This window comes from Coregonus clupeaformis, chromosome 17 (assembly GCF_020615455.1).
Source record: "Coregonus clupeaformis isolate EN_2021a chromosome 17, ASM2061545v1, whole genome shotgun sequence".
In the NCBI taxonomy this organism is placed as follows: domain Eukaryota; kingdom Metazoa; phylum Chordata; class Actinopteri; order Salmoniformes; family Salmonidae; genus Coregonus; species Coregonus clupeaformis.
The window spans coordinates 31,849,930-31,872,699 of record NC_059208.1 but is presented as its reverse complement, the minus strand read 5'-3'; the positions used below and the strand labels follow the sequence as shown (position 1 = coordinate 31,872,699).

The 22,770-nt window shown below is 41.6% G+C and overlaps 1 protein-coding gene across 4 annotated transcripts in view; it reads right to left on the bottom strand.

Annotated features, from left to right (window-relative positions):
• Nucleotides 1–5,821: 5,821 nt before the first annotated feature.
• The window catches only part of LOC121586257 (oxidation resistance protein 1), a 148,846-nt gene continuing 131,897 nt past the window's right edge, over nucleotides 5,822–22,770 (bottom strand). For all 4 annotated transcript variants that reach the window (XM_041902810.1, XM_041902809.1, XM_041902811.1 and 1 more), the window contains 2 exons: nucleotides 7,142–7,215; nucleotides 5,822–6,923 (listed from right to left, as the gene is read on the bottom strand). In XM_041902810.1, coding sequence (XP_041758744.1) covers nucleotides 6,788–6,923; nucleotides 7,142–7,215 — 210 coding nt within the window. In that variant the 3' untranslated portion in view covers nucleotides 5,822–6,787. The remainder of the gene's footprint in view (nucleotides 6,924–7,141; nucleotides 7,216–22,770) is intronic.

Below are 22,770 nucleotides of genomic sequence, written 5' to 3'. Positions count from 1 at the left end.
CTGGGATTTTTGCTCACTGTTCTTGTGATCATTTTGACCCCACAGGGTGAGATCTTGCGTGGAGCCCCAGATCGAGGGAGATTATCAGTGGTCTTGTGTGTCTTCCATTTCCTAATAATTGCTCCCACAGTTGATTTCTTCAAACCAAGCTGCTTACCTATTGCAGATTCAGTCTTCCCAGCCTGGTGCAGGTCTACAATTTTGTTTCTGGTGTCCTTTGACAGCTCTTTGGTCTTGACCATAGTGGAGTTTGGAGTGTGACTGTTTGAGGTTGTGGACAGGTGTCTTTTATACTGATAACAAGTTCAAACAGGTGCCATTAATACAGGTAACGAGTGGAGGACAGAGGAGCCTCTTAAAGAAGAAGTTACAGGTCTGTGAGAGCCTGAAATCTTGCTTGTTTGTAGGTGACCAAATACATATTTTCCACCATAATTTGCAAATAAATTCATTAAAAATCCTACAATGTGATTTTCTGGATATTTTTTCCTCAATTTGTCTGTCATAGTTGACGTGTACCTATGATGAAAATTAAAGGCCTCTCTCATCTTTTTAAGTGGGAGAACTTGCACAATTGGTGGCTGACTAAATACATTTTTCCCCCACTGCATATAAAAAGGAAATATGAAAGCAAGCACCCCCTTTCCTCTGCTTATTTAACCATAGCATATAGCTAACAATACTTGTATTCATCCACCAAATGGCAACAATAAAAAATAATAGAGAAGAAAAATAAACTAAACTGAAATTAAAGGAAAGGGGGAAAACAACATTTTCTATGCAACCATATGAAATCAGATCAATTAAAATAATGTCAAGGTTGCTAGTTCCATCTACGTACTTTACCGACATCTTTGCTTAAGGGTAGTTTTGATCAGGCAACTTGAATACAGTCACTGAGTAGCCAACCGGCTAAACCTCCAGTGACCAAAATATACAGTCTGAAATAGCCAAATACTGTAGCTAGTCGAATTGTCATTTCACAGTGTCGTTGCGATAGTGTGTCACACTAACTCTGTCCCATATAGAACTCACCGGCCAATATAGCTATGCCATCCATGGCCTTATTTCTGGTCCTCTGAGTTTTTCTTGAAGAATTCCATCGCCTTGCAATAGTCATCGAAGGTCTGTCTTTCCCCTTCCATGTAAAGCGTATCACAGCTGGGTAGGCGAGTGTGAAACATACATCCAACTCATGCAGCCTCTTCCTTGTTGAGGTAAAAATCCTCCTTTTATCCGCCAGCTCTTTGGTCATATCGGGAAAGAATGACAGCTTGCAGCCCTTCCAGGTCACCTCTCTCTTCTCCCGATACATTCCCTTCCCAGCGGCCAGTACTCTCTCTCTCTCCAGATCCCTGAGAAAGCGGATGATGATCGGTATAGGCGGCTGATTCTCGCGTGGTATTGGTGCTAGGGAACGGTGGACTCGTTGAAGTTAGGATTCGTCCAGATCCACCCCCAGGGCCTCCGAGATAATTAGTCTTACGCATTCCCTTGGGTTGCTATCCTCCAGACCGTCCTTGACCCCTAAAAGTCTTAAATTGAGGCGCCTCTCTCGTTTAGCTGCGTCTTGCACGCTTCTGTGGAGATCCTCATACAGTTTGCCGTTCTTCTCGGCTTCCTTAATCAGTCGGTCGTTGTTGTCCTCCAGCATTGATATCCGACCCTCTGCCTCATCTAGCCTCTGTAATATGACCGTTACATCTTCTTGCATATCCATCTGAGATTGCTTGACCTAAGAAATATCAGATTCAAGAACGGTGCTGACTCTACCCATTTCTTCAATGGCCTTCTGTAGGGATGATTGCAAGGCCGAGAACGAACTGGGTTATATATTCTGGCCTTCCAAAATCATGCGTGCTGAAGTGCTAGCAACAGTACTAGCCCTGTTAGCTGCTGCGCTAGCGATTGTGCTACGTGTACGTGTTGAAGCTGAATTCAACGCAGACATTGTTGAAAAATGGTGATAAAACAAATAAAAGTAACTTTCCCCACAAAAACAATTATACTAAATTGACTATTCTATCGAACTATGAGGAAATTGGGAGAGTTTTATCAGGAGGCTCCTTTCAGACAACCACCTTGCTTCGCAGCATCGCGTGACTCCCCGCTTTTCATTTTTAAATAATTTTTTTAAACTGTTGAAAAACATAATTCCACTTTAACATTATGGGTTATTGTGTGTAGCCCAGTGACCAAAAAATCTCAATTTATTCCATTTTAAATTCAGGCTGTAACAACAAAATGTGGAAAAAATAAAGGGGTGTGAATACTTTCTGAAGGCAGTGTAGATCAAAAGGATCAGCACAGCTGATGTAGTCTCTATAGTCTAGACAGACGGGTTGCCTCCCTCAAGTGCCAATGTTCCGGCTTAGCGTACGTTGATGTGAAACATTTTTAAAGGTTAGCATATGTACAGTACATTTCAAATGGGTTGTGAAAAAAAGCGCCACCAGCTGGTGGTGGTCTCGAAAGAGCCGGTTGAATAGGTACAATTGGCCTGGGCCCTCGGGTTAGAAGGGTGAATGACCACACAACAGACAGGCACACACGGCAATAGGAAGTGGACTGATGGAATAGGTGAAAGTGTTGTAGTGGTTTTCTGTCATGGACAGAAGAAAACAGGGAATATATATTACAGCAGAGTAAAGCAATGTAAGGCCATAGAATAGGAATGGCAATGATGTAACACATAGCAGGAATAGCAATATAGAATATCTGATCATGGCTGTACAGTGATAGGCTACATAGCTATTACAATGTAAGCAGTATGCTAACAGGGTACACATAGCATCCAATTATTGGATAGGCTAGGAGTTCATATTGGTTGATTGATACCTCCCAAGTGGGAAACTCGGAATTCGACTCTTCCACCTAGGTTAGCAAGTCGGAAATGTCAGAGTTTTCGACATTACATGAATGCGGCCAGGTAGCCTGGAGGGTAGGAGTGTTGGGCCAGTAACCAAAAGGTGGCTGGATCAAATCCCCGAGCCGACAAGGTAAAAATCGGTCAATCTGCCCCTGAGCAAGGCAGTTAACCCACTGTTCCCCGGGCGCTGATGACGTGGATGTCGATTAAGGCAGCCCCCCGCACCTCTCTGATTCAGAGGGATTGGGTTAAATGTGGAAGATTCATTTCAGTTGAATGAATCGATAGGATTCAATCAACAACAAAGCGGTCATCACATCACTTTTTGTGCGAGGGATGGGGCTGGAGAAATGTAACCACTCTCAAATTCAGACGCAGCTATGGGCACAAGAACTGGCCAACCATGAGCTCAAAAAGACAATTTAAATTTAAAGCTATGGTATACAGTGTTTATTTACAATTACATTGCTTACAAACAATGGAGTACAACAGTTAAGCTCATGAGTCATTTAATTATTCAAGAACCAGTGGCTATATATCATTAATTTAAATAATCACAATTCAAAGCTCACACTTGACACAGTAATAAACAAAAAAGTACAAGGACCTCCGTTTTATAATGACAGTGATTTATTTTTTAAAATTGTTATTCACTTACACATTGTTACCTGGTGAGGGTAATTGGTCCATGTGTTACCATTGTGACTTTTAATAAAAATGTGAACCACTGCTTTGGAAGACCAAAGAGGGGTAGTCAGGGAGCTGCAGATTAATAATATCGTACTTAAAACACAGAAAACGTACAAGTACTTGTGTTGCCTTTTGCAGCACACACAGTAGGTCTACACACATTCTCCACATTCAGCATTAGGCGTTGGTATTCCAGTTCACCTCTGTAACACATAACACCACATTGCATTTGCCTTTTCTAAATTTTGCAGAAGTCTTTCGTTCTGTACACAATTAAGACCTCAGTGTTCTATACGCCCAGGAGGAGTCAGGCTTTGCCCCCAGAGAATAACAAACTCCCTGTCTGTTTAGATTACATTGCTATTAGAAGAAAGACACCAATCAATACTTAATAAAACGGTACATGTTTACACTGATAATATAGGAACAGATCTGTTATTTATATTAACATTTTATTTACAAGGTAATATACATTAAATATATGAGCTGCAGTCAGGACATCAGCACAAAACATATCACCGTAACATTGATAACAGCAATATTATTATATAGTATAAATATATATTTGCTATGTATGTATTTAAAGAAAAATAAATCACATCGTACCTGAAGAAAAAGCAACAGCCTGTCGAGATTATATGTGTTGAAGCTACAGTTGGTCTGCAGCCAAACATAAAGACAAATCGGCCATAGGTATGGCAAGGGCACCACACACAGTACCAGTCAAAAGTTTGGACACACCTACTCATTGAAGAGTTTTTCTTTATTTTTACTATTTTCTACATTGTAGATTAATAGTGAAGACATCAAAACTATTAAATAACACATATGGAATCATGTAGTAACCAAAAAAGTGTTAAAAATAAATATATATTTTATATTTGAGATTCTTCAAATAGCCACCCTTTGCCTTGATGACAGCTTGGCATTCTCTCAACCAGCTTCACCTGGAATGGAATGCTTTTCCAACAGTCTTGAAGGAGTTCCCACATATGCTTAGCACTTGTTGGCTGCTTTTCTTTCACTCTACCGTCCGACTCATCCCAAACCATCTCAATTGGGTTGAGGTTGGGTGATTGTGGAGGCCAGGTCATCTGATGCAGCACTCCATCACTCTCGTTCTTGGTAAAATAGCCCTTACACAGCCTGGAGGTGTGTTGGGTCATTGTCCAGTTGAAAAAGAAATGACAGTCCCACTAAGCCCAAACCAGATGGGATGGCGTATCGCTGCAGAATGCTGTGGTAGCCATGCTGGTTAAGTGTGCCTTGAATTCTAAATAAATCACAGACAGTGTCACCAGAAAAGCACCCCCACACCATAACACCTCCTCCTCCATGCTTTACGGTGGGAAATACACATGCAGAGATCATCCGTTCACCCACACCGTGTCTCACAAAGAACCAAAAACCTCCAATTTGGACTCCAGACCAAAGGACACATTTCCACCGGTCTAATGTCCATTTCTTGTGTTTCTTGGCCCAACCAGGTCTCTTCTTCTTATTGGTGTCCTTTAGTAGTGGTTTCGTTGCTGCAATTCGACCATGAAGGCCTGATTCACACAGTCCCCTCTGAACAGTTGATGTTGAGATGTGTCTGTGACTTGAACTCTGTGAAGCATTTATTTGGGCTGTAGTTTCTGAGGCTGGTAACTCTGATTAACTTATCCTCTGCAGCAGAGGTAACTGGGTCTTCCATTCCTGTCGTGGTCCTCATGAGAGCCAGTTTCATCATAGCGCTTGATGGTTTTTGTGACTGCACATGAAGAAACTTTCAAAGTTCTTGAAATGTTCCGTATTGACTGACCTTCATGTCTTAAATTAATGATGGACTGTCATTTCTCTTTGCTTATTTGAGCTGTTCTTGCCATAATGTGGACTTGATCTTTTACCAAATAGGGCTATCTTCTGTATACCCCCCTACCTTGTCACAACACAACTGATTGGCTCAAACGCATTAAAAAGGAAAGAAATTCAAAAAATTTACTTTTAAGAAGTCACACCTGTTAATTTAAATGCATTCCAGGCGACTACCTCATGAAGCTGGTTGAGAGAATGCCAAGAGTGTGCAAAGCTGTCATCAAGGCAAAGGGTGGCTATTTGAAGAATCTCAAATATAAAATATATTTTTATTTGTTTAACACTTTTTGGGTTACTACATGATTCCATATGTGTTATTTCATAGTTTTGATGTCTTCACTATTATTCTACAATGTACACATTTTAAAAATAAAGAAAAACCCTTGAATGAGTAGGTGTGTCCACACCTTTGACTGGTAGTGTACTTAACTTGCACATTATTACTCCACAGAGATCTATTTATTGGAACACATTATACTGCATATGGACAGACAGTGGAGAGACACAGTGTCTGATTGGAACAAGGCCGGTGTGCATTAGTGTTACTGTATGTTCACATACTCAATGATACAACTGACAAAAACAGAACGCTATACCATCAATGGATCTTTGAATATATATTTGTAACATATGCTTGGAGCCGATGGTGTGCCTTTGTGGTCTGACAGTATACTGTAGAGCTCGAAAAGGATTTTGTTTTTCAGTTGCTGCCATGTAACAATTTCTCCCATTCAGTGAATGCAACCTATTGCTTGTGTCCTCCTGATGTGGTAATTGTGATGTTTTCTCATCAGGCATTTTACAATGACAAAAACATAATCGCTCCTCACCCTGTATCATGTACCGCTTTTTTTTTTACCACATCACATATTGCCATAAGGTTTTTGAGTAATGGAACGTTTTTGACAGTGGCCATGTTTATGTACATGTAGATGCTCCGATGTCCTGGAGTCAAGAGTTAAAGTTCTTCTTCTTCCTCTTGATCACAAACCAAGTCGTCGGCCATCAGTCGACCCACAGAGTTCTAACAATCAAGACATTCTGTAGCCTACTTCCAACAAAGACATCTCCATGTCCCATCCCTCACACCCCTCTATACTCAACCTGAACCTACACACACGTCTAATGAAATAAACTGACAGTGTTTTAACAGAGACATAACTCTCTGTATTGGATGCAGTAGTAGTGATAACGAGTGATTGGTTAATCAGCACAGTGATAGCTGTTTGTTTGTAACAGGCCTCCAATGAGCCAAGAGGACATGCAGGCAAGTCTGGGTCGATGTTGCTTTTTGAGGCATGGGGGACAACATTCCTACATACCTTTTCCATAAGAGTTCCAGTTCTCTCTGGCAGGGCATAGTTAGGCTTTTTACTCAAACGACCAGATCTCAATGTCCTGAAGAACAAAGTCCTCCGTCTTGGTCAGCATGGGGTTGCCAAAGGTTTTACAGGGTTTACTTCTGCCGTGGTAGAGGTCTCCATCTAGCCATAGACCAAACTCACCCCTGGGGAAGAAAAGAGGATAAAGAGAGGACGGTGACTATCATGAATGACTGATTACAGACAGAAATCGAGATAATTTGGAAATGCATGCAAAATAAAATCTAAATATTTACACACAACTACATTTACATATTTTGGATAAAATTGTAAAAGAAGAATGAATTAACTACACCTATTTCTGATCAATAACAACAACTGATGGCTTAATCTGTCCACTTACCCTCCACCACCAAACGCTAGAGAATCCATATCTCCTTTGAGGAAAAACATGTTGTCACCAGTCCATTTGAACACCTACAAAGACCATAAATGCACATGAGCACACTCAGCAAAGGACTTGCAATGCATGGGATTGGAAAGCTGCCGCAGTCATCCCCCTCTTCAAAGGGGGTGACACTCTAGATCCAAACTGTTAGACCTATATCCATCCTGCCCTGCCTTTCGAAAGTTTTTGAAAGCCAAGTAAACAAACAGATCACTGACCATTTCGAATCCCACCGTACCTTCTTCGCTATGCAATCCGGTTTCCGAGCTGGTCATCGCCATGCTCAAGGTCCTAAACGATATTATAACCGCGATCGATAATAGACAGTACTGTGCAGCCGTCTTCATCGACCTGGCCAAGGCTTTCGACTCTGTCAACCACCGCATTCTTATTGGCAGACTAAATAGCCTTGGTTTCTCAAATGACTGCCTCGCCTGGTTCACCAACTACTTCTCAGATAGAGGTCAATGTGTCAAATTGGAGGGCCTGGTGTCTGGACCTATGGCAGTCTCTATGGGGGTGCCACAGGGTTCAATTCTCGGGCCGACTCTTTTCTCTGTGTATATCAATGATGTCGCTCTTGCTGCTGGTGACTCTCAGATCCACCTCTACGCAGACGACACCATTTTGTATACATCTGGCCCTTCATTGGACACTGTGTTAACAAACCTCCAAACGAGCTTCAATGCCATACAACACTCCTTCCGTAGCCTCCAACTGCTCTTAAACACTAGTAAAACTAAATGCATGCTCTTCAATCGAACACTGCTGGCACCCGCCCACCCGACTAAAATCACTACTCTCGGCGGGTCTGACCTAGAGTATGTGGACAACTACAAATACCTAGGTGTCTGATTAGACTGTAAACTATCCTTCCAGACTCACATTAAGCATCTCCAATCCAAAGTTAAATCTAGAATTGGCTTCCTATTTCGCAACAAAGCCTCCTTCACTCATGCTGCCAAACATGCCCTCGTTAAATTGACTATCCTACCGATCCTTGACTTCAGCGATGTAATTTACAAAATAGCCTCCAACACTACTCAGCAAATTGGATGTAGTCTATCACAGTGCCATCCGTTTTGTCACCAAAGCCCCATATACTACCCACCACTGTGACCGGTACGCTCTTGTTGGCTGGTCCTCACTACATATTCGTCGCCAAACCCACTGGCTCCAGGTCATCTATAAATCACTGCTAGGCAAATCCCTGCCTTATCTTAGCTCATTGGTCACCATAGCAACACTCACCGTAATATGCGCTCCAGCAGGTATATCTCACTGGTCATCCCCAAAGCCAACACCTCCTTTGGCCGCCATTCTTTCCAGTTCTCTGTTGCCAATGAGCTGGAGACACTTATCTCCATCACTAACTTTAAGCATCAGTTGTCAGAGCACCTTACCGATCACGGCACCTGTACTCAGCCCATTTGAAATTAGCCCACCCAACTACCTCATCCCCATCTTGTTATTTATTTTGCTCATTTGCACCCCACTATCTCTATTTGCACATCATCTCTTAATACTCAATTGTAATTTTTTTGCACTATGGCCTATTTATTGCCTTATCTCCATAACTTGCTACATTTGCACACACTGTATATATATTTTCTGTTGTATTTTTGACTTTATGTTTTGTTTACCCCATATGTAACTCTGTGTTGTTGTTTTTTATCGCACTGCTTTGCTTTATCTTGGCCAGGTCGCAGTTGTAAATGAGAACATGTTCTCAACTGGTTTACCTGGTTAAATAAAGGTAAAATATATATATATATATATATATATATATATATATATATATATATATATATAAATATAAAATAAAGTAAATATTTTATGATAGAAAGTACCTAAAACGGGCAGAATATCTTGTTTAGGGCACCTGCGTAGTTCTGGTACTGGTTCTGACCTACATTTTCGCTTAGAAATCGATCTGTGGACACCGTATATAGAAATGGCTTGCATTGAGTGATAGCCATGGTTCCCACGGACCAAGTAGTTTTTGTAACTGTGTGATGTGGGATGTGAAATCTGAAACCACTTGAAGCTGGGATGTCCCTCCTACCATTTCATTCGCTCTTCCGACTGTCTATCAACTCCTGGTTGAACCCTATGTCACAGCCACTGACAAAGCACATGCCTGCAATCCTTACATTGTGCCGCAGCAGGAGAGAGTGTGGGCAGATGTTTTGATCAAGAGAGACCTTTAGAAAATATGCAGATTGTCTCTAACACTAAACATACAAATATGTATTTTACAGTTATAAGGAAGGTGAAATCTTATAGTTAGTGGTTTTGCAATTGGATTATACTATATTTAGAAAGCATATAAGTCATTTCAAGCCTTATTCATACAGTTATGTTGAATAGGAAATACGTCATATCAAATATTTCATATTTTCATATTTTTATCATGTTTGTATTTGAGTTTGTGTCCTCAAAAGTGACTACACCTCAGCAATTTATAACTTTTTACCAGAAAGGTGAGATCTTAACCTTTCTTGGAGTATGCATCATTACTAGTTATTGTTTATGGTCTTCTCATGATAAATAATTACTTTCGGGGATTACATAGATTACATTTTAGATTGCATGTAGTTACATTTAAAAGGTTTTTAACCAGCAGAATATGGTTAGCAGAAAATGTAAATGCTTATTTGATCGAATAGAAGTTTCGTAATGCTTAGGGTGTTACGAGTGTATTGATATAAGTATGACACGTGACATCCTGGCAACTTTCAGAAAAAAACCTTTATATCAGAGTTGCGCCTGTTATCACACTTGTATCTGCCCTCTCGTTGGCTAGAATGGTCTCACCTGATCTTGCCTCCTCCCAAATGCCTTCCATTTTTGAAGACATTTATTTTCATTGTTAGAGCGGCCAATGGAGTATCTGGTCAATATAATGGATAATCTGTGATATATTGCCATCAGGGGTGTAATGCTGCCGGAACACAGAGGAGCGGCACTCCCTCACTTTTTTCATATTGAGAATAAATGGAGCTGATAAAACTATTTCTGGAAAATTAATTCTGATAAATTCTAAATAAATTATATTTAATTACCACAAAAATTCCATGAAAAATGATAGAATGACAAATCAAATATGTATAGCAGCCTAGAGGTAGGTCAATGGTGGTTTCTTCCTTGTCTTCTCTATGGCGGTTGCGAGAATGATGAACAATTATGGGCTATGTGTGTGCACTGCGGAGGCCCGTCGGAGGCTTGACCACTTTGGCCATCACGTTGAAGAAAAATCTAAATTCAACTTGTGTCTGCCTTGACGTTCATAAAACTCCACGGACCCCTCTTGCGCAGTGGAACCGAGAACGATATGTGACCACTTGGTTACGGAGATACCGTTCTGCCGAGGACACCGATGACAGAGTGGCCACCGTAAAGCCTAAGGAGTCTGACCCTCTCTGGAAGTTGCTGTAGCCCTGCTTGGAATATTTAGCCTACATTGGCTATTGGTTGAGACACAGGGCCTGTTCTAGCTTGGTATGTCAGGGTGGGCAATTGGAAATGTGAATTGGGCCAAGTTGGAGGTAATAATGCACTTAAATTATAGTTTATTGAGATGCATGAATTTATTTATTTATATATATTAAATTTTTTTTCACCTTTATTTAACCAGGTAAACCAGTTGAGAACAAGTTCTCATTTACAACTGCGACCTGGCCAAGATAAAGCAAAGCAGTGCGATAAAAACAACAACACAGAGTTACATATGGGGTAAAACAAAACATAAAGTCAAAAAAATACAACAAAAAATATATATACAGTGTGTGCAAATGTAGCAAGTTATGGAGGTAAGGCAATAAATAGGCTATAGTGCAAAATAATTACAATTAGTATTAACACTGGAATGGTAGATGTGCAAGAGATTATGTGGTCCTCTGTAGCTCAGCTGGTAGAGCACGGCGCTTGTAACGCCAAGGTAGTGGGTTCGATCCCCGGGACCACCCATACACAAAAATGTATGCACGCATGACTGTAAGTCGCTTTGGATAAAAGCGTCTGCTAAATGGCATATTATTATTATTATTATGATGATGTGCAAATAGAGATACTGGGGTGCAAATTAGCAAAATAAATAACAATATGGGGATGAGGTAGTTGGGTGGGCTAATTTCAGATGGGCTGTGTACAGGTGCAGTGATCGGTAAGGTGCTCTGACAACTGATGCTTAAAGTTAGTGAGGGAGATAAGAGTCTCCAGCTTCAGAGATTTTTGCAGTTCGTTCGTTGGGGTGGCAGAAAGGTCGCTGGTTCTAATCCCCGAGCCGACTAGGTGAAAAATCTGTCGATGTGCCCTTGAGCAAGGCACTTAACCCTAATTGCTCATGTAAGTCGCTCTGGATAAGAGCGTCTGCTAAATGACTAAAATTTAAAAATGTAAAATGTTCCAGTCATTGGCAGCAGAGAACTGGAAGGAATGGCGGCCAAAGGAGGTGTTGGCTTTGGGGATGACCAGTGAGCTAAGATAAGGCGGGGATTTGCCTAGCAGTGATTTATAAATGGCCTGGAGCCAGTGGGTTTGGCGACGAATATGTAGTGAGGAACAGCCAACAAGAGCGTACAGGTCACAGTGGTGGGTAGTATATGGGGCTTTGGTGACAAAACGGATGGCACTGTGATAGACTACATCCAATTTGCTGAGTAGAGTGTTGGAGGCTATTTTGTAAATGACATCGCCGAAGTCAAGGATCGGTAGGATAGTCAGTTTTACGAAGGCATGTTTGGCAGCATGAGTGAAGGAGGCTTTGTTGCGAAATAGGAAGCCGATTCTAGATTTAACTTTGGATTGGAGATGCTTAATGTGAGTCTGGAAGGAGAGTTTATGGTCTAACCAGACACCTAGGTATTTGTAGTTGTGGCAGAGGGTGCAGAGTTGGTGGCCGGGGTAGTGGTAGCCAGGTGGAAAGCATGGCCAGCCGTAGCAAAATGCTTGTTGAAATTCTTGATTATTGTAGATTTATTGGTGGGGATTGTGTTTCCTAGCCTCAGTGCAGTGGGCAGCTGGGAGGAGGTGCTCTTATTCTCCATGGACTTTACAGTGTCCCAAAACATTTTGGAGTTAGTGCTACAGGATGCATATTTCTGTTTGAAAAAGCTAGCCTTTGCTTTCCTAACTGCTTGTGTATATTGGTTCCTAACTTCCCTGAAAAGTTGCATATCGCGGGGGCTATTCGATGCTAATGCAGTACGACACAGGATGTTTTTGTGCTGGTCAAGGGCAGTCAGGTCTGAGGAGAACCAGGGGCTATATCTGTTCTTAGTTCTGAATTTTTTGAATGGGGCATGCTTATTTAAGATTGAGAGGAAAGCACTTTTAAAGAACAACCAGGCATCCTCTACTGACGGAATGAGATCGATATCCATCCAGGATACCTGGGCCAGGTCAATTAGGAAGGTCTGCTCGCTAAAGTGTTTTAGGGAGCATTTGTCAGTGATGAGGGGTGGTCGTTTGACCGCGGACCCGTTACGGACACAGGCAATAAGGCAGTGATCGCTGAGATCCTGGTTGAAGACAGCGGAGGTGTATTTAGAGGGTAAGTTAGTCAGGATGATATATATAAGGGTGCCCATGTTTACGGATTTAGGGTTGTACCTGGTAGGTTCCTTGATAATTTGTGTGAGATTGAGGGCATCTAGTTTGGATTGTAGGATGGCCGGGGTGTTAAGCACATCCCAGTTTAGGTCACCAAGCAGTACAAACTCTGAGGATAGATGGGGGGCAATCAATTCACATATGGTGTCCAGGGCACAGCTGGGGGCTGAGGGGGGTCTGTAGCAAGCGGCAACAGTGAGAGACTTATTTCTGGAAAGGTGGACTTTTAGAAGTAGGAGCTCGAACTGTTTGGGCACAGACCTGGATAGTATAATAGAGCTCTGCAGGCTATCTCTACAGTAGATTGCAACTCCACCCCCTTTGGCAGTTCTATCTAGATGGAAAATGTTGTAGTTGGGGATGGACATTTCTGAATTTTTGGTGGCCTTCCTAAGCCAGGATTCAGACACTGCTAGAACATCAGGGTTGGCGGAGTGTGCTAACGCAGTGAATAACTCAAACTTAGGGAGGAGGCTTCTGATGTTACCATGCAAAAAAACAATGCTTTTACGGTTACAGAAGTCAACAAATGATAGCTCCTGGGGAGTAGGAGTGATACTGGGGGCTGCAGGGCCTGGGTTAACCTCTACATCACGAAAGGAACAGAGGAGGACTAGAATAAGGGTATGGCTAAAGGCTTTAAGAACTGGTCATCTAGTGCTGGGTACAGAGAATAAAGGGGGCAGATTTCCGGGCGTTGTAGAATAGATTCAGGGCGTTATGTACAGACAAGGATATGGAAGGAAATGAGTACAGTGGAGGTAAACCTAAGCGTTGGGTAACAATGAAAGAGATAGCATCAATGGAGGCACCGATTGAGCCGGTCTCCGCGTGTATGGGGGGTGGAACAAAGGAGCTATTTGAGGCAGTTTGAGAGGGACTTGGGGCTCTACAGTGAAATTGTATAATAAGAACTAACTGGAACAGCAATAGGCAAGGCATATTGACATGGGAGAGAGGCATAAAGCAATCACAGGTGTTATTCGAGAGAGCTAAGACAACAACTGGTAATGGCGATGAAAGTTTGGGCTGAGGCTAAACAGAATAAACAGGACAGGGTACCGTGTAAAGGAACAGTCCAGCAGGCATCAGCTGTGCAGCTGAGTGATCATAAGGTCCAGTGAACAGCAATATGTGAGTCCGAGAGCAGTTCGAATTGGTGCTATAGCACAGGCGAGCAGGAAGCACGGCTGTTGTTTGCATGTGCTAGGGGCCGGGGCTAGCTGATGGATCTTCGTGGTCGTCGCAACGGGAAGCCTGTTGAAACCACAGACGATTACGTCGGCAGACCAGTCGTGATGGATCGGCAGGGCGCCGTGTCGACTCTAGGAGGTCCCGTCCGGTTGACAGAGAGGTAGATAGCTGATAGATAGATAGTGTTGGGCCTGACTCGAGGCTAGCTAAAGGCTGTTTAGCCAACAACAACATCCATTTGGTTGCAGCTAGCTAGTTGCGATGATCCGGTGTTAAAGGTCCAGTGATTCAGTGATTCCGGCAGAAAAACCGATATGTTCTGGGTCGAATGAATACACCACACCAAAAGCTTGATGTTATGGCTGTTAAAAAAACAAACATCTGCAATTCTACTGATTTATGTTCACTACATGGTCAATTGATTTGATAGCATGTTTAATCTATGCAAATCAATTCTATGAATTGATAGTTCACCTCTGTTTTCTTTTTTTCTGAAATAGGGTATATTGTAACCATGTGTTCAAGCCAATGAAATAAAAGTTTATTTATGATACAGCGTGCAATGAAATGCCTACTCGCAATAAAGCTCTCCTCGTAAACAGTGCAATGATATTAAGCAATATGTATTTGTATTTACATTAGGCTATAGCCTATAAATACTGTAGCTATACCATCTAGTCGTAGGCCTATTAGGCTATAAGCAAATTATTGTTGTTTGTTCCTGAACTGTCCGAATGGCAGCGCTATCCTTCAGCTATTCTTCAGTACCACAAGTTGGTTTAACTTTGTTAACGTCATTGCGCTGTCACGGTTTCGGCCGAGGCTGCTCCTCCTTGTTCGGGCAGGCTTCGGCGGTCGTCGTCCCCGGAGTACTAGCTGCCACCGTTCGATGTTTCATGTTTGTTTGGTTTTGTCTGTTTGTACACCTGTCCCTTGTTAGTGTTTGATTTGGTTGCCTATTTAGTTTTCGTGTGTGGGGGCAGGTGGTATGTGGTATTGTTTATTGTCAAGCTGTTGCTCTTTTTGTATTACTCTCGTGTTTGTTGTTTTCCGAGAGTCCGCACTGTGTGCGCTATCTTCATTTTACGCACTGTGTGTGTTGTGCGTAATTTGTATTTTGCCTCCCGGTTGGGTTGGCTGTTCGCCTGTTTGGTGCTGCATTTTGTTAACTAAAGTCTGTTGACGAACGCCCGTGTTTCCTGCGCTTGATTTCCTCACCGCATCTACACTCAGCTACTGACATGCGCGATCCCTAGCACTGTCCTTTCAGCACCACGAAGGGCACTCCAATCGCTTAAAATGTGTATTTGTATTTATTACGGATACCCATTAGCTGCTCCAAGGCTAACACACTTAGTGTGTGCCCTCAGGCCCCTACTCCACTATCACATATGTGACCGACCGGCTCGATCTCATGTAGCAAAATTTGAAATTGTGTTTTTTACATTGGATAAAAGTAGAGACTCAGAGCTAGAACATGGTATATCATACACTACAGTTGAGGAACAATGGGAAAGTAATTCTGCTTTGAAAGTTGATCAACTTGTAACTTTACTTTTGAGAAATTGGCCCTTGAATGTGGATACTGGAGAGCTCTTCTTTGTCTATACCCATTCAGTGTCGTTCACACCCTCTTAAGCTTTAGCCCCACCCATCTCTTTAAGGATTGACATGTGAGGCCATGTACTAAACAACCAAAGATTTCAAGACTAAAGGCTGGCCTATACTACGGGTGTGTTGGTAAATTTAAGCTGGAATGCCAGAGTGTGCCCTGGGAATTCGTAAACTCAGAGCGTTGTCAGATTGTCTGTTCGTAAATTCAGGGCGTTTCGCTCTCGGACCATTCAGAGTGCACACTCGATGCTCTGGCCGAGGAGTAGGGTTGATCCGTGCATTCTGACCTAACAACAGCAGTCAAGTACCCAAGTTAACTGGCTAACGTTGGCTAGCTTGCTAGCTACTTCCAGACACAAATGAGTGAACAGCTCACTCTGACCATTTTAATCGCCCTAGCAGAGCTGGTTGGCTGTTTTTATGTTATCCAGTGCGTTGGTGACTGCAACTGTCCTGCTGGCAACAATTCAATGATGCTTTTTTTGCCAACGTTTACGGGTATTGAGCGTTCGTAAATTCGTTAGTTATTCTGCGCTCCGGCACACTGAGGCAAGAGTGCTCTGAAATCGGAGTAGATAGCCAGAGCAAATTTACCAGCTACGTCTATCTACAGTTGTCGCAGTGACATCATAAACATTCTATTGAAATAGTTACATGCATAGTGGAGTCTTTTGTTTAGACATGTAGCTAGCAAGCTAAACAATGAACCATAATCCCAACTCATAACGTTACTACCCTGCATGAATCTGCAGGTAGCTAACCAACCAGGTTCAATGTTAGCTAAAGTAGCTCTGAGAAACGTATAATATTACTACACAGATCATACACGTAACATTAGCTAGCTAGCTAACAGTACACATTAACTTGAAATGAAAACGACTTTCTGACAAAATTACAAACGTGTGACATCTGAAAATGTAGCTAGCTAGACTCTCTTACCCGTATACATGGAAGGACGCTTCCCCCGCTCTCTCACGGATGCCATGGTTGCCCTTAGTTTGAAGATGTAATCCGGAGACAGGTGTTTTATACAACAGCCTTCTGTGTGTTCTTTTTTCGACTCAGTCTGCATATTAGCAATCAAACAGCAGACTTTTCTCCATCTCCTTAGCTATCATACTCTGATTCCACTGATTTCAAAACTCGGTCCTCCAGAAGGTGGAGAGCAACACTTTTGCAGTTCTACTACATGATATCTTTCAAAAAAGCCGCGTTAGAAAGGATTACCTACACATACTGACCAGCTCATATTATAGACAGAAGCGTGTTACATGGCAGACCAATCCAAACATGTCCAGCCCACTCATTATCTCAGCCAATCATGGCTATCGCGAAGGTTGCTCTCTTTTTCCATGGCTAAACCAACTAGGCTCATAATTTAACCATTTTATCCGTATTTACAGATGGCATACACGTTTCTTATTAAGGCACATGAAAGTTCACATGTTCCAGAAGGCATTTCTGCCCCAAAACGCATTTTGATAAATAAATAAAAGTTAACGTTTAAATGGCGCTCCTGTGAAGTGGTGACGCGCGACATACGCCTAGTTTCCTGAAACGAGTCACATATCTACAACACAAAATCCATGTGTGTGTATGCATGTGTCTGTGCCTATGTTTGTGTTGCTTCACAGTCCCCGCTTTTCCATAAGGTGTATTTTTATTGTTTTTTTAATCTGATGCTACTGCTTGCATCAGTTACCTGATGTGGAATAGAGTTCCATGTAGTCATGGCTCTATGTAGTACTTTGCGCCTCCCACAATCTGTTCTGGACTTGGGGACCATGAAGAGACCTCTGGTGGCATGTCTTGTGGGGTTTGCATAGGTGTCTGAGCTGTGTGCTGGTCGTTTAAATAGACAGCTCGGTGCTTTCAACATGTCAATACCTCTCACAAATAGAAGTAGTGATGAAGTCAATCTCTCCTCCACTTTGAGCCAGGAGAGATTGACATGCACATTATTAATGTTAGCTCTCTGTGTACATCCAAGGGCCAGCTGTGCTGCTCTGTTCTCAGCCAATTGCAATTTTCCTAAGTCACTTTTTGTGGCATCTGACCACATGACTGAACAGTAGTCCAAGTGCAACAAAACTAGGGCCTGTAGGTGCCTGCCTTGTTGATAGTGCTGTTAAGAAGGTAGAGCAGCGCTTTATTATGGACAGACTTCTCCATATCTTAGCTACTGTTGTATAAACATGTTTTGACCATGACAGTTTACAATCCAGGGTTACTCCAAGCAGTTTAGTCACCTCAACTTGCTCAATTTCCACATTATTTATTACAAGATTTAGTTGAGGTTTAGGGTTTAGTGAATGATTTGTCCCAAATACAATACCTTTAGCTTTAGAAATATTCAGGACTATCTTATTCCTTGCCACCCACTCTGAAACTAACTGCAGCTCTTTGTTAAGTGTTGCAGTCAATTCAGTTGCTGTAGTAGCTGACGTGTATAGTGTTGAGTCATCCACATACATAGACACACTGGCTTTACTCATGTCGTTAGTAAAGAAGGAAAAAGGTAAGGGGCCTAGACATTTGCCCTGGGGAAAACCTGATTCTACCTGGATTATGTTGGAGAGACTTCCATGAAAGAACACCCTCTGTCTTCTGTTAGACAGGTAACTCTTTATCCACAATATAGCAGGGGGTGTAAAACCATTACACATGCGTTTTTCCAGCAACAGACTATGATCGATAATGTCAAAAGCCGCACTGAAGTCTAACAAAACAGCCCCCACAATCTTTTTATCACCAATTTCTCTCAGCCAATCATCAGACATTTGTGTAAGTGCTGTGCTTGTTTAATGTCCTTCCCTATAAGTGTACTGAAAGTCTGTTGTCAATTTGATTAGTGTAAAATATCATTGTATCTGGTCAAACACAACTTTTTCCAAAACTTTACTAAGTGTTGGTAACAGGCTGATTGGTCGGCTATTTGAGCCAGTAAAGGGGGCTTTACTATTCTTAGGTAGAGGAATTACTTTTGCTTCCCTCCAGGCCTGGAGGCATACACTTTCTAGTAGGCCTAAATTGAAAATACAGCAAGTAGGAGTGTCAATATCGTCCGCTATTATCCTCAGTAGTTTTCCATCCAAGTTGTCAGACCCCGGTGGCTTGTCAGAGAACAACAATTTTTTCACCTCTTCCACACTCACTTTACGGAATTCAAAATTACAATGCTTGTCTTTCAGAATTTGGTCAGATATACTTTGATGTGTAGTGTCAGCGTTTGTTGCTGGCATGTCATGCCTAAGTTTGCTAATCTTGCCAATTAAAAAATTATTAAAGTAGTTGGCAATATCAGTCATTTTTGTGATGAATGTGCCATCTCATTCAATAAATGATGGAGCTGAGTTTGCCTTTTTTCCCAAAATGTCATTTAAGGTGCTCCTAAGCTTTTTACTATCATTTTTTATGTCATTTATCATTGTTTCATAGTGTAGTTTCTTCTTTTTATTCATTTTAGTCACACGATTTCTCAATTTGCAATACGTTTGCCAATCGGTTGTGCAGCCAGACTTATTTGCAATTCCTTTTGCCTCATCCCTCTCAACCATACCATTTTCAATTCCTCATCAATCCTCAGCGATGTAATAGTTTTTACAGTCCTTTTGTTAATGGGTGTATGCTTGTTAGTAACAGGAATAAGCAATTTCATAAATGTGTCAAGTGCAGCGTCTGTTTGCTCCTCTTTACACACCATGGACCAACAAATATTCTTTCATCAACAACTTAGGAATCACTACAAAACGTATTGTATGACCTCTTATACACTCTATTAGTCCCAGCCTTTGGAACTTTGGTTTTTCTAGATATGGCTACTATATTGTGATCACTACATCAGATGATTTGGATACTGCTTTAAAGTAAATTTCTGCAGCATTAGTAAAGATATGATCAATAGATGTTGATGATTTCATTCCTGAACCAGGTTGCAGGTACTGGTTACAGTTTGAAGCTTTTTCTTGAGTGGGCAGCCTGATGAAAGCCAATCAATATTTAAATCACCCAGAAAATATACCTCTCTGTTAATATCACATACATTATCAAGCATTTCACACAAGTTATCCAGATACTGACTGCTAGCACTTGGTGGTCTATAGCAGCTTCCCACAAGAATGGGCTTTAGGTGAGGCAGATGAACATGTAGCCATATTACTTCAACAGTATTTAACATGAGATCCTCTCTAAACTTTACATGAATGTGGTTCTGAATATAAACAGCAACACCTCCACCATTGGCATTTCTGTCTTTTCTGTAAATGTTATAAGCTTGTATTGCCACTACTGAATCATCAAAGGTATTATGTAAGTGAGTTTCAGAGACAGTCAGAATATGAATGTCATCTGTTACTAGCAAATTATTGATTTCATGAACCTTGTTTCTTAAGCTACATATATTAACGTGAGCTATTTTGAGCACTTTTCTTCTGGGATGCTTACTTGCTTTACTGGGAAGATTGTGTCTACCAACGCCCCTGGTATAATGTACATTTGCTGAAGCATAATGACAACTCAGCGTCACAATGGTAGGGATTAACTGACCTGGGCTTGGGTCATTGATAAGTCATTGTCTCAATGCAGCCTTATAATGCTGTGAAAGGATCCAGGAACCCAAATGATTTGGGTGGATCCCATCCTCCTTATAAAACGTGTTTTGTTTCCAAAAGGTATCGAAATTGTCAGCAGAATTTACACCCATTGAGCTGCAATAATCACGTAGCCATTTATGAAGATAAAAAATCCTGCTAAAGCATTCAATGCCATGATTCAGAGAGGGCACAGGGCCAGATATGATGGGTATTTTATTAGTGTCTAGCAGAGAGTCAATCAGCTCTTTCAAATCCAGTTTCAACTGTTCAGCGCTGCCCTTCATGATTATCTGAAGTTTAAATCAGAATTTCTTGAAGTACATATAGGTGTACCACAGGGGTCGATTTTGGGACCTGTTCTCTTCACTATTTATATAAACAACATTGGTCAATCTGTTAAAAATTGTAAACTTGATCTATACTGAACAAAAATATAAACGCAACATGCAACAATTTCAACGATTTTACTGAGTTACAGTTCATATAAGTTAATCAGTCAATTGAAATGGATTTCATATGACTGGGCAGGGGTGCAGCCAAGGGTGGGCCTGGGAGGGCGTAGGACCACCCACTTGGGTGCCAGGCCCACCCACTGGGGAGTTAGGCCCAGTGAGTTTTTCCCCACTAAAGGGCTTTATTATAGTACTACATAGACCCATGGCTACATGGAACTCTTTTCCACATCAGGTAACTGATGCAAGCAGTAGAAACAGATTTAGAAAACAGATAAAAAAATACACCTTACTGAACAGCGGGGACACGCATACACATGATAACACACACACTCTACACACACATAGACATGGATTTTGTATTGTAGATATGAGGTAGTAGCATAGTGGCCTGAGGGCACACACTTAATGTGTTGTGGAAAAGTGTTATGAAATATAATGTCATATAATAGTTGTAATTGAATATAACTGCCTTAATGTTACTGGACCCCAGGAAGAGTGGCTGCTGCCTTCGCAGCAGCTAATGGGGATCCTCAATAAATACAAATACACTTTGTAGAGGTGTGTGGCCACTTGGGGACACCAGTTAGTCTTCTCACTCAAACCCTTGTAATTTATTTGTCTTATGTTGCACCTACCCCACATTTTCCAGTAATATTCTTATCATGTTACTGAATGTATCAGGAGTATTTTCAGATTTCGTTATCAACAAAAGTACAGTAAATGTAAAATAAACATAAAATCAACAGTGTAATGTTTGGATTCAGTCTTTGAAAGGGAACAGTTCACCAACTGTTGTGTGAACTGTGTCATCACCTTTGGTCTAATAATCTTCCCTTAATCTCCAAACTGTTCCCTTTCAATTGCTACCATGGTTATGCATTTCATATTTCTTCTGTAAGAAATATTTCAATTTAGCCCTATCCATTTAGGCCAATTCCCACGAGTGTTAAGGGTTTAAAAAAGTATCTACAGTTGAAGTTGGAAGTTTACATACACCTTAGCCAAATACATTTAAACTCAGATTTTCACAATTCCTGACATTTAATCCTAGTAAAAATTCCCTGTTTTAGGTCAGTTAGGATCACCACTTTATTTTAAGAATGTGAAATGTCAGAATAATAGTAGAGAGAATTATTTATGTAAGCTTTTATTTCTTTCATCACATTCCCAGTGGGTCAGAAGTTTAAATACACTCAATTAGTATTTGGTAGCATTGCCTTTAAATTGTTTAACTTGGGTCAAATGTTTCGGGTAGCCTTCCACAAGCTTCCCACAATAAGTTGGGTGAATTTTGACCCATTCCTCCTGACAGAGCTGGTGTAACTGAGTCAAGTTTGTAGGCCTCCTTGATCGCACATGCTTTTTCAGGTCTTCCCACACATTTTCTATAGGATTGAGGGCAGGGCTTTGTGATGGCCACTCCAATACCTTGACTTCGTTGTCCTTAAGCCATTTTGCCACAACTTTGGAAGTATGCTTGGGGTCATTTTCCATTTGGAAGACCCATTTGCGACCAAGCTTTAACTTGGTCCCTCCTGCAGCAGTCCCTCCTGCAGCAAAGCACCCCCACAGCATGATGCTACCACCCCCATGCTTCACATTGGGATGGTGTTCTTCGGCTTGCAAGCCACCCCTTTTTCCTCCAAACATAACGATGGTCATTATGGCCCAACAGTTCTATTTTTGTTTCATCAGACCAGAGGACATTTCTCCAAAAAGTATGATCTTTGTCCCCATGTGCAGTTGCAAACCGTAGTCTTGCTTTTTTATGGCGGTTTTGGAGCAGTGGCTTCTTCCTTGCTGAGCGGCCTTTCAGGTTATGTCGATATAGGACTCGTTCTACTGTGGATATAGATACTTTTGTATCTGTTTCCTCCAGCATCTTCACAAGTTCCTTTGCTGTTGTTCTGGGATTGATTTGCACTTTCTTTTCCAAAGTACGTTCATCACTAGGAGACAGAACGTGTCTCCTTCCTGAGCGGTATGACGGCTGCGTGGTCCCATGGTGGTTATACTTGCGTACTATTGTTTGTACAGATGAATGTGGAACCTTCAGGCGTTTGGAAATTGCTCCAAAGGATGAACCAGACTTGTCGAGGTCTACAATTTTTATTCT